The sequence below is a fragment of the Kogia breviceps genome, chromosome 9 (genome assembly GCF_026419965.1).
Source record: "Kogia breviceps isolate mKogBre1 chromosome 9, mKogBre1 haplotype 1, whole genome shotgun sequence".
Classification (NCBI taxonomy): domain Eukaryota; kingdom Metazoa; phylum Chordata; class Mammalia; order Artiodactyla; family Physeteridae; genus Kogia; species Kogia breviceps.
This window is the reverse complement of record NC_081318.1, coordinates 62,280,548-62,292,796: the sequence shown is the minus strand read 5'-3', so window position 1 is coordinate 62,292,796 and position 12,249 is coordinate 62,280,548. Positions and strand designations below refer to the sequence as shown.

Below are 12,249 nucleotides of genomic sequence, written 5' to 3'. Positions count from 1 at the left end.
ACACCTGTCTACTTTCTGTCTCTATAGGTTTCCCTATCCTAGATTTTCATATGAATGGGATCATATAATACATGGACTTTTGTGGCTGACTTCTTTCACTTAGCATGTTTTCAAGGTTCATCCAAGTCACAGCATGTAACAGTATTTCATTCCTTTTCATGGCCCAATAATATTCCACTGCACTATATTTTGTTTATTCATTCATCCACTGATAGACAGTTGGATTGTTTTCGCCTTTTGACTGTTTTGAATAAGGTTGCTATATGTGCAAGTTTTTGTGTGGGCATAGGTCATCATTTCTCTTGGATATATATGTAGGGGTGGAATTGCTGGGTCATATGGTAACTCTAGTTAATCATTTGAGGAACTGCTAGACCATTTTTCAAATTGTCTGCATCCTTCTACATTCCCACCAGCAATATATGACGTTTCCCATTTCTCCACATCCTAGCTTGGATATACCTTTAAACAATATTGCTTTGCTAAGAATGGTGGAATAGAAGGAGAGGAGGGCAACACCCCGAGGACCTAGTAGAGGCCACACAGCCTTGGACAGCCTACTTTCCAATTCTTTTAAGGTGAGAGAAAATAATCTCTATCTCATTTAATCCACTGTTATTCTAGGTCTCTGTTAATGGCAGCCTAACACAATTCCTAATTCATGTGGTCGTTAACACATCTGGAAACTGGGAAGCCCTCAAAAAACTCATTGAATATGTACGGATTTTTTCTGTGGAAAAGTTTCTTTGTGATACTGTTACACTCTGGAAAATGCACATTTCTTTCACAATTTAAGATTCCATCATTCAATAGCTGTTCTCTTCTTAGAAATTGTTTCCGGTTCTCACTAACAAATTGTGGGTGCTCTGCAAGATTGAAACAACAACTTGATACCCGGAAACAATGGAAGTGTTATAGATGGAGCAGTTTTTTTAATGGGAAGGAAAAGTACTCACTGTGGCGATGTAGGCTGAGCACCAGTTTATTATTTCCTCCCTCAAGTATTATCCCAAATGTTAGGACAACACAAATAATGATGAGAAGTCATTTAAAGCTTTATCTTAAACTCTAGGAGCCCAAGGAATCTCAGTGCCATGTTGACTAGACAGTATCACATGTCTGTTCACTTTTAGACATTGTCTTAGAAACCGCTTTTAGCCTCCATTATAGGTTATTAGACTCATGGCCCAGGTTTCCACCTTGGCCTTTTGTAAGGCAAAAGGAAACCTGAGTAATTAGTTCCATAAATCAGCTTTCTTGCTCACTTCCCCCAGTGCTTGTGTTCTAATTATCTGCATTTTGAGGAGTTACTTTGAACACACAAGCAACCTGTGATTCTACTGGCTCTAGAAATCTAGATTTGGCTCATTAACAAATGTAAGTATCTGCCACAAAGCCAGCCTTTGATAAACAGGGTTTCTAACACGTTTTCATGTAACTAGTAAATCACCATTGGTGGAAAGGAGAACATTAGAATCAGGAAATGTTGTGATTTCTCTCTCAATGCTGTGATTACTGATTGATACATTCAGCCAATATTTATTGAGCACCTACTATGATAGAAATAGCACTTCATTCTGTTAAAAATAATCTGTTCCTTTTAAACTCCCTAAACTAGGTTTTAACACATAAGTTAATGGTACTTGGAATCAAATATTAAAAAAATATATCTTAATTATCTCTCTTTTGCAAGGAAGGTTTTTTTTTATCATTTTAAAAGGATTTTTTTCCTTTTTTCCTTTTTACAAACAGGATAATCATTTGGCTTGTGTTGTCAACAGATTCATTTGAATGCTTCTTATAAATGCCAAATATATAGGAGCAATGTTTTTCTCTCCCCAAATTTCTCCTGAATCTCAGGTTTTTATCAATTTGCTATTTTGTAGATCCTATTCATCAGTATTTGTTTATTCATAACCATTTCTCAAGGCTTTGATATTTGCTCAGCTCCATATTTTGTGCCCTACTGGGACAGGCTCAAATCCATCCGTGACAAACAGAAGCCTCAAAGAATATATCCAAAGAATAATGTCAACTTTAAAGGTTATATAAATTCCTGGAGATGTACCATCTTAATTACCTTTCTATTAAAATGTCAACATCTTCTCCTATACTTTTTCACTTTGCATCTCGGTCAGACACCTTTCTACCTTGAGATTAAACTAAATTTCTTGGTTCAGACAACCCTGGAGTCAAATTTCTGCTCAACATCCTATTGGCTGAATGCCTTTATGGTACTCTGGGCAGTGTTTTCATCTGTAAAATAGGGATAATACTCTACCCACAGGACTAGTTTGCTGTAAAGGATTAAATGTAAAGTATACAGCATATGCCTGGCACATAACAAGCAGCCCATTCTTGTCACCTGTGAATTTCAGACTTGTTTGTATCATTACTCAATAATCATCTTTCGTTCCACCCTGTTAAATTGTTTCAATCAGTGACTATTCAATGAACTTTTTAATAAATATATAACACAATCAGGGATGAGTCATAGCACATTGGGACTGCTTTTCAGCGTAGATGATTTTAGGAAGGAACTATTCCAACACCTTTTCTTCATGTGATCACTGCAGGGTACTCAAAAAAGAAGGGTTTGGTTCTTTCCCGATAACAAAGAATAAGAGAAGATGCAATTACTATAAGCGTCAGTAATTTAAGTATAAAAAATATATGAATATATGGGAATGAAAAAAATATATACATATACAGTTTTTTTTTTTCACAGAGCCTTTTTACTTTAAGCCCAAACTTGATTCCCCGGTACAGGGCTCTGTAACTTTTCTTGGCATTGAAGTCATGAAGTCTCCTGTCCTCTAAAGCCACGGCAATCTACAGTGGAAGCAAGCAGCACGCGCTAAGCACAGCACAGTGGGAACCCTGGGGCGTTCGAGGCTGCTCCCACCTGTCGGCCAGGTCATTGTGACGCAAATGCTTTGGACACGTGGAACACCTGCGGGAGAGCAGGGGCGGGGTCACCCTGGGCGGCAGATCCGAGCGAGGTGTACCCCAGGAGATGGGGGTCGAGGAAAGACCCCAGGAAATAGAGAGAGGGAGACTCACTCCCCCCATCCCGGACCCGCCCCAAACAAGGTGAGGCCATCGCCCCCTCCCTCCTCTGGGTCCCTGGGTCTTGCTGGGAGGGGTCGCCCGCCGGGGATTCTTCGGAGGGGAGAAGCGGAGAGGGGAGACGACGGCGGGGACCCGGCCCCGGGCGCTCGCGGAGAGGCGAGGGCGCCCGCTCCCCCCGGCCACTGCGCTGCGCTGCGGCGCTCGCGGGTTCCACCGGCTGCTATTCCGGCTGGCGGCGACTGCCGCAGGAAGGGCCGGTTCCTGCGCTCCCTCCGCCCCCTTCCCTCGCCTTCTGCTGACGCCGACGTCGGATGAGGGAGCTGGAGGGACGCTCGGATCGCGGCCAGGAGGCTCCTAGGGGCCGGGGCTCCGAGGTACCTGCCCTACGGGGCCGTGGCGAGGGCAAGCTGGGCGGGCTGCAGGCTGCATTGGGAGACGCCTGGCAGCCGGGGAGGTGGGGGCCTGGGGGCGGCCAGCCCTCCGCGGGCGCCGGTGACAAGCAGGTCGCCTCCTCCTGTCCCCCTATCCCTGTGCAAGAACCGCCGCAGCCCCTTCCCCTTCCCCGCCGCAGCCCTGGGGCCTGGGAAGGTCTGGAGGATGCGCGCGCGCCTCGAGAACGCGCGTCAGCCCCGGTGGGGCGCGGAGGGAAACGTTTCGCGATCCAGTCCCCTCTGTGGACCCGACATTTGCGGCACCCCCTTCCCCGGCCGCCCACCCCACCCCACCCACGCCGTGCCTCGCCTTCCCAACGCCTCCAGCCCCAGGACACCGAGATCCCTCCTGGGCAGGGACTTGCGTCCGGGGCTGACTTGTTGACGAGTTCACCTGCCGCGGCTCCTGATGTTTGCTTTTTCTCTTCCTTTTGCCCATCTTTGGCGGAGGTGGCAGGGAGCAGATGGGTACTCTTTATAACCACTAGTACCGGGAGGCCTGAGCTTGATCTCCCGCGGGCGAAGTGCTCACCAACCTCGGACCCGACTGGAACGAGAGTCCCTACGCAGGCCAGGTCCTTGCAAACCCTGGCGCGCCTGTTTCCTTTGGGTGCTGCTCACACCGCCTTTCCTGCTGCTCACACCGCCTTTCCTGCCTCCCGGCTATTGCAGTTTCTGCTTCCTCTAGAAAGGAACATATCCTGTTACTGCGTCTGCCTTTGCCCAGAGCGGCTCCCCATTAACGTTTCCCATTCCCTTTTTACTTGGAGTGCCCCGAAGGCCCCTCAACTTCTCTTTGGGGGGTCTTAAAAATAGTGCGTGCGCCCTTTCTCTGGCGAAAGGCATTAACTGGCTGGTTGGGGGAGAGTTATAGTTCAAAAAGGGAATCCGGTGCTCTTCTGTTTAGATAGCATAAAAAATTATCACGAGAAAGGGTGCTGGGTGGCAGCATGAGTAACTGAGATCTGGTAACTTTATAAAAATTATCAGGGCCTGGAAAATGTACCACCAGCTGGTTTGAAAATGCTACTGAATGTAGGAAGAAACGCACACGAGGCATTGGCCATTAAGGTCCTATAAATTATGACTCATTGCAAACATGTTCATGTCTAAACATTTCAGTAAAGCCAGAAAAATATCAGGTTGGTTTCTGTGGACCTTTAGTTTTTCTGAGATCTGAACTGTTCCTTGGGGTGGGGGAATGAAATAGGAAATGCTTATTAGTTTGAAATCAGTGCTCCAGACTCAATTTCTTACCTTCTGTTTAAAACACACATTTTTTTACTTTTAAGTGAATTTTCAAACCATTTTTTTTTTGTTTTTGTTGTTTTAGGTTGCAGTCTTTATTTTTGAAACATCATGTGTAGAGAATACCATAGGGGCAAAATCAGTTTATAATCCTTAATACTTCGATTATCATTGTTTGGTTTCAGACTGCCAAGTATATATTTAATTTAAGGAGATGTAGCTTTCTAATTGGATCTTTTTTGCATTACATAGGTAAAGAGTTGTACTGTTATTAAAGACGAATCTTTAGAAAATGACAGTTAAGCTACTGAGTACTCATTATAATAGTAGAGAGACTCAAGGCTAAAAAAACTGACCTTGGACACTCCATCCATAGGGCATTACATGCTAAAGACACTGGATGGTAAATGTCTAGCAAGTTTATTTTATAGCTGTCTTTCCTTCATTTGGTCCACCTGAGACTATCTGACTGCTTTCTCTGAGCATCTTTATTACCATGCATTTCTTTCCACATCAACCTTATGAAAAATATGGAAAATTTTGTTACTCAAAAGAAAACCTTCAAAACTGCTGCATTTTCAGTGTATTTGACTAAACAGTAGTTTTTTTTTTTCAAGTGCAGGCAGTTTTATCAGAGGAAAAGTGTGGCAACTGTGAAATGACAAGGCAGGGTAAACCTGTATTGGTGTGAACTTTTAAGTTATAGAAACCTCATACAGGAGGAGGTGGTGAAGTTAATAGGCCACAAGGATCAGGAAGAATTTTTCCTCTTTATTGGTTGAGCCCCACATCTAGAAGCCTGAGGGTAGGTGGCAACATTTAGGATCAGTACACCGGCTACTAATGTCCTTTTTATTCCATCTGCACTATCAGATTTATGGGAACCATGGACAAGGATGCTATCTGTATGTTTTTGTCCATGAGGCAACATAGATCACTAATTAATTAACCTCATTCCCATCCTCACCCCCATCCAGAATCTGCCTCAGCAAAGCCTTTAACTCAAATACCGATACATACAGGAGGAACATTTTTTTCCTCAAGCTGTCACGTTTTATACCACTCTCATATTTAATGCCATGGAGCATGGGCAGAAGACAGGTTTTGGATCCCAACAGAGCAGAATTGGAACCCTAGCTGCAACACTTAATTAGCCATGCGACCTTGAGCAAGTTACTTAAGCTTTTTAGGTCATTACTTCCTTATCCATAGTTCAAGAAAATCCACCTTGTGGGGTTGTGGTGGGAATTAGACATAATATATATAAAATGCTTTTCACAGTAAATAGGACTCAAGTAGTAGCAGTAAATTATTCTTTCACATGCTAAACATATGTGCTGTCTATATCTGAAAAGAATTCTACTGCCTTTCCTCCATAATAAAGAATCCATTCCAGTTGGTTTTGAGTAGTTCAAGTAATATTGGTACCAACACTGAGAGCTTGGAGAATCCATTCCAGTTGGTTTTGAGTAGTTCAAGTAATGTTGGTGCCAATACTGAGAGCTTGGGTTTTATGAAATCCTCCGTGAAGTTGGGGAATGCAATCTGTGGTCGAGGAATAAAGCAAAGCTAATTTGTTACAGTGGGGGTAGATCTTCCAAACCCCTGCCACTCAAATGTGATCCACAGACCAGCAACATTGGCTTCCCTGGGGAGCTTGTAAGACATGCAGAATCTCAGCCCGCCCTCCCCCTACCCATGTGCACTGAATAAGAATCTACATCGTAACAAGATCCCCAAGTGATTCATGTGTACATTAAAGTTTGAGAAGCACTGTCCTCACCTGGTATTTATCAAACTTTTGTGTCTGATAGAATCATTTGAAGGCTTGTTAAATGTGGATTCCCAGCCTGGATTCTTGCATCTGCTGTTAACACCTCAGGTGGCCTTGATGCTCAAGGTTCTCCCACTATTCTTTAGGAAACACTGCATCAAGCTCTTTATCCAGCATAGTGCCCTAAGACGGGCCTTTGCCCTCTTCTTTAACAAAGCATTTTGGCAAACATGATCTTTGCTATTCAACCCCCTTTGAGGTAAGTAGGTATTATAATCCCTATTTATCTGCTAAGAAAATTAGGACTACAGGCATGATTTGCCCTGGATAATGCATATGGTAGAACTGCCTTGAACGTCTATAAATCCTAGTTGACCATGCTTTCACTGCTCTAGCATCCAAATTAATGCACTGTAAGTAATTTCAAATACTAATGAATCTCTCCAGGACAGAGATGACTATAAGGCTTTTTTTTTTTTTTTTTTTTTTGCAGTACGCGGGTCTCACTGTTGTGGCCTTTCCCGTTGCGGAGCACAGGCTCCAGACGCGCAGGCTCAGTGGCTATGGCTCAAGGGGCTCAAGGGGCACGTGGGATCCTCCCGGACCGGGGCACAAACCCGTGTCCCCTGCATCGGCAGGCGGACTCTCAACCACTGCACCACCAGGGAAGCCCTATAAGGCATTTTATACATTCTTTTAAAACAAAGTCTTTCTTCTCTGTGACTGTAGGCCAATTACTTAGGAAAATTAACTGATTTTGAGCTTCATCCATAAAATGATGATGATGTCCACTGGACAGTGTTGTCAGAATAAGCATACTGTGCATGAAGCATTCGTGTCAGTGTCTGAGAAGTGGTAATTCCTCAACTAATGGTAATTACTTGTCTCAGTGTAAACCTAGTGAGAGAATGAGTTCATGGAAAGCTGAGAAAATGGCATTGCTCATGATAGGAAGTCTCTCCTCCTAAGTCAGATGATGTCATTCATCAGGCCTTTGGCCAAATCAGAGAAGTGGGGTTACTACTCAGTTTTCAGCAAGCATTTGTTATGTGTGTGTTATACGCCATGCATTGTTCCAGAACTGGGAATCCCAAGACAAGGCCCAGACTCTACACTGCTCTGGAGGAGCCTGCAGCCTAGTGAGGGAGATCAAGGGGTCAGGTGACAATTACATTTCAGGAAAAGTGGGAGGGAATGAAGCCCAGGGCAGAGGCACCCAACCGACAGGAGAGAGCAGAGAAAACCTGAGAAGATTTGTGGAGGAGGTGACCCTTGAGTTAAGACTTAAAGGGCCAGTAGGAATTTGGCAGGTCAGAAAAGGTTGGGAGTGGAGAGAGAGAGTTCACTACACAGTACCCAGGTATACGAAGGGAAAGAATACTGGCAAATAGTCCTCATGCCTGGAGCCCAGTGTGCATTTGTATCCCTTATTAGTTGAGTGACCTTGGGCAAGTTTGATCACCTGTGAATTGAGAGGCTTAAATGTATTAATCAGGGTAAGCACAGGACTGATTTCAGTTATGTGCGGATAGTCATGGAGAGGTGGTAGAGGTATTAGTAGAAAATAAGGGACTGACATTAAAAAGTCATTAGATGGCTTCCCTGGTGGCGCAGTGGTTGAGAGTCCACCTGCCGATGCAGGGGACACAGGTTCGTGCCCCGGTCTGGGAAGATCCCACGTGCCGCGGAGCGGCTGGGCCCGTGAGCTATGGCCGCTGAGCCTGCGCGTCTGGAGCCCGTGCTCCGCAACGGGAGAGGCCACAGCAGTGAGAGGCCCACGTACCGAAAAAAAAAAAAAAAAAAGTCATAAGAAATAGAGGAAATTAAAGAGGTCAATTTTAGAATACATTTAACAGAAAATACATAGAATTAAAAGAGGGTGACTGAAAAAGACAACTGAATGCAATGCATTACTGTGGGTGGGAAACACGAGGTATATGTATTCAGTGATGGACCAATGAATATATAGATAATGGCATATTGCTAGCCCTGAGAGTCTAGATTTGAGAGTGGGAAGTGCCTCTCATTCTGTGGTGTATTTGTACAATGAGTGACTCTAAAGTTTTGCAGCTATTTTCCCAGTGCACACATTAAAATCCGGCATCATGATCTCTCACACCCACCCACTTCTCTGTTCCCAGAATAGGGCATGGAAACCTAATGGTACGTGGGGGAAATCCAGCCTTCTCTGCATGTTTCTGGGGTAGCACATCCTAAGCCAGGGACCAAGGAGCTAATTGTGATAAATGGTGCCCCCCCTCTTCTTTTGGGTAGGAACCCTGATAGCCGCCAGGAGTCTTCAGCAAGGTTTTGTTGTGCAAAAGCACCATGGTGGTAATAGATTTGGGGCTAACACAGCGCCTGAACCTGTGATTAGGAGGGATTGTTTTTATAGAAACCAAGCCTAGTATCCAGTCCCTTTGGTCCAGGAGTAGAATGGAGTGCATAGAAACAGGAGTTCAGAAGTCAAAAGCAGCCTTGAATTTACCACTTGTTGACTTTGGGCAAATTATTTCACCTTTCTAAGCTTTTTTTCTCACTTGCAAAATGGGGTTGTGTCCCCTTCTGGTGTGGGCATTAACTCTAAGTGCTTTACACATGTAAAGTGCCCTGTAAATGGTAGCACAAAATTACTGACCATTGTCCAGCACATATTTGCTAAAGGGCTACTGTGTTTCAGGTTCTGTGCTTGGTGTAAGGAGGCAAAGATGAACCAGTTAGGGTCCCTGCCTTCAAGGGACTTCCAGGCTAGTGTGGAGCATGTAGATGTAATCAGCTCATCACAGGAGAATAATGGGAGTGCAAGGCACCACTAGCATCAGTGTGGGCAGTTAATTCTTCAGTGGAGAGGACAGGAGTGGGAGGTCCCTGAGGAGCAGGAGGGCAGGTGTTGGGTTGGGAAAGACTTAACGGAGGAGGTGACATTTGAGAGTCTTGAAATAAGATGTAAGTTTGGCCAGTTGGACAAAGGAGGGGAGGTCACTTCAAATGGAGGGAAACTTTGCAAAGCCTTGAAATGAGATAGTGTATTCAGGAAAGTTCTAGGATTCTGAAATGACGGGAAGGAATAGTTCTGTGTGAGGTGAACATTTTTGGAAAGGGGCCAGAATGTGAAGGGGCTTGGGTTTTTTGCTACAAAGTTTGGACTTTCTCTAGCGACAAGAGAAGGCAATTAAAGCGTTATAAGTAGGAGGATGGTATGATTAGATTTGCATATTCTAGAAATAGTTCAGACCATGGTGTAAAAGATTGGAGTGGGCAGATACAGGGATGGTTTTGCCTCTGAAGGCCTAGACTAAGCCCTGGCTGTGAATCTAGAAAGGAGAAGATGTATTTAGTAGCCTTTTAGGAGGTAGAATGGAGAGAACTTGGAGACCAGCGGCTAAAGATGAGAAAGAAGTCAAGTTTCCAACTTGGGCCACTCAGTAGATTTTGTGCTGGTAATTAACATAGGGACCACAGAAAGAAGAAACATTTGGGGGTGGAGATGGAGAGAGATGATTTTAGTGTTAGAGGTGCTGAATTTGAAGTGCCCATCGGACATCCAGGTGAAGATGACCATAGGGAAATGGAGATTTAAATACCTCTCCAGAGCACCAAATCCACATTTTGATCCCCCTACTGTGGTCTCTGGAGAGGTGTTTAATTCTGGAAGTCGTTGGCATACAGCTGTCGGTTGAAGCCACAGAAGTGGATTAAATCACCTAGAGGGAGCAAGTAAAGTGTAATAGAAGATGGCCAAGGTTGGAACCTTGTAGAGCAATGATATTCAAGATGTGCACACAGAGGGAAAGGAGCTAACAAAGGAAACTGAAAAGTTAGAAAAGTGTAGAGAGTGTTTTCTGAGAAGTCAAGGAGGGGAGCTTAGTCAAAGGTCAAGTGAGAGGACTTGAGTTGGGTTCCCAGTGAAAACCTTTCTCTGGTGTGGTGGAGAAAGGAATCAGACTGTGTGGGCTTAGAAGAACTTTGTGAAGAGAAGGAAGAGGATGGTAACTGGAGGAAGAAACAGGTTGGAGAATATGGGTTGATGGCAGAAAGGGAGCTTGATTAACTTGAAAGAGAAGGGATAATAGACGGACCAAGGTGGGAAGGGGCAAAAGGGTAAGACCTGTCCCTTCTGAAGAGAAAGGAACAGCAGTGGTTATAGTCATGGTGCTGGATGGTTCCAAAGAAGTGAGTAGTGGTGATGAGGAGTGGAAGCCATGAGAGAAAGGGCCCAGCACAATGCCCAAGGCCATGATTCCCCATAGAGCATGAGGAGGGAGGCTGGTCATCACCATTCTGGGGATTTTCCTTCTACCTGCTGCTCCCTGAAGGCCAGGAGTTGAGTGTCCTTGTATCTAATACTCTTTCCTCTGTGTTGCCGTAGGCAGGATGGGCATCATTGTGAAGTAGGTAAACTTTGTGTTGGTACCAAACCACTTGCCTCTTTCTGCTTCCTCCTTCTCTCTTCTTTGCACTCCTGACCTGAAGCTCTGTGCCTTTGAGCTACTTCCTGGTGGTTCTACCTGGTTATTCTACATGCCTTACCAGGTATATGTCCAATGGACCTGTCTTTCCTGATTCCCACCAAAATAACTGGTCTTGTGCCTTTTTCACTATTAATAATGGTTAATAATTTATTCACTATTAATAATAACAGCACTATTGCTGCCGTTTATTCCAGTAAACGTCTTCCCTAAGAAAGTAGCAAGAACCTGGAAAAGGGATCTTTTATTAGTTCTCAAATAACACCAAGTAGATGACCCAAGGGTGGCTCTGTTAATTGAGGTTCGTGGAAATACAAAGCTCTCTCTTTCTGCCTGCTACCCTTTGCTGCTGACTTTTATTTAAAGGTCCTCCTCTTGCATCTCCCTCCCCTGCCTGGGCTGCCTTCATCCCTTGCTCTTAAACTAGCCCAAACTCCGACATGATTTAAGGGCCACTGTTTTACCAAGGAAAGTCCTTGAATCCATGTCGTTTCCAGAGAAAGGAGCTGTGTTGGTTTGTTTACAGGACCTGTGCACAGCATAGATATTTTATAAACCACGTACTGGTGTATGTGTGTTTCAGTAATTTAAAACTAATGAAAAAAGCTTACTCTGTGCCTTGGGAAATTTCCTTCAGTCCTGGGCCTCAGTTCGCTCATCTATGAAAGGAGAAGATGGGACTGAATGATCTGTAAGTTTTCTCCTATCTCTGAGTGATCCTGTGGAGGCCTACGAAATTACTTGATCATCTCTTTAAGAGGCTTTAAATTATGAATTTAACCTTAAAGAAAGAGAACTTTGTAAACAGTAGTATCTCCCAAACTGTTCTGTTTGTTGACATTATGCTTATGTGTAATTCACATAGGTGTCATCACTACATTCACATTCTTTTTCTTCCTTCACACTTGTGATATTATTAACCATTCATATTTATATATGAATTATGTATATTTCATTTATAAATATATGTATGCATTTTATATTTGTAGGTATTTATATATGTGCATATGTGTGTGTGTGTGTGTGTGTGTGTGTGTGTATATATATATATATATATATATATATATATATAGAGAGAGAGAGAGAGAGAGAGAGAGAGAGAGATTGATTGTCCTTATATTCTCACTTTTGATGGCCTAAAGGTAGTTCATCCACTTCACATAATCATTCCTGTGAATCTGATTTAAAGCAGTATATTTTGCATATAGAGTTGGACCTTTTTAAAGCAACTTATTATGAAAATGTGGATTGTAGC

At 43.8% G+C, this 12,249-nt stretch overlaps 1 protein-coding gene across 21 annotated transcripts in view; it reads left to right on the top strand.

Annotated features, from left to right (window-relative positions):
• Window positions 1-2,795: 2,795 nt before the first annotated feature.
• Window positions 2,796-12,249, top strand: part of ICA1 (islet cell autoantigen 1) — a 146,400-nt gene continuing 136,946 nt past the window's right edge. For 7 of the 21 annotated variants that reach the window (XM_067042560.1, XM_059074730.2, XM_067042562.1 and 4 more), the window contains exon 1: window positions 2,997-3,446. Coding sequence is in view for 1 of the 21 variants with exons in the window: in XM_067042563.1 (XP_066898664.1) it covers window positions 3,384-3,446 (63 nt within the window). In the remaining 20 variants the exon portion in view is untranslated. Of the gene's footprint in view, window positions 3,447-12,249 lie in introns of all 21 variants that reach the window. The other 14 variants (XM_059074729.2, XM_059074732.2, XM_067042566.1 and 11 more) reach the window with 11 other exon arrangements.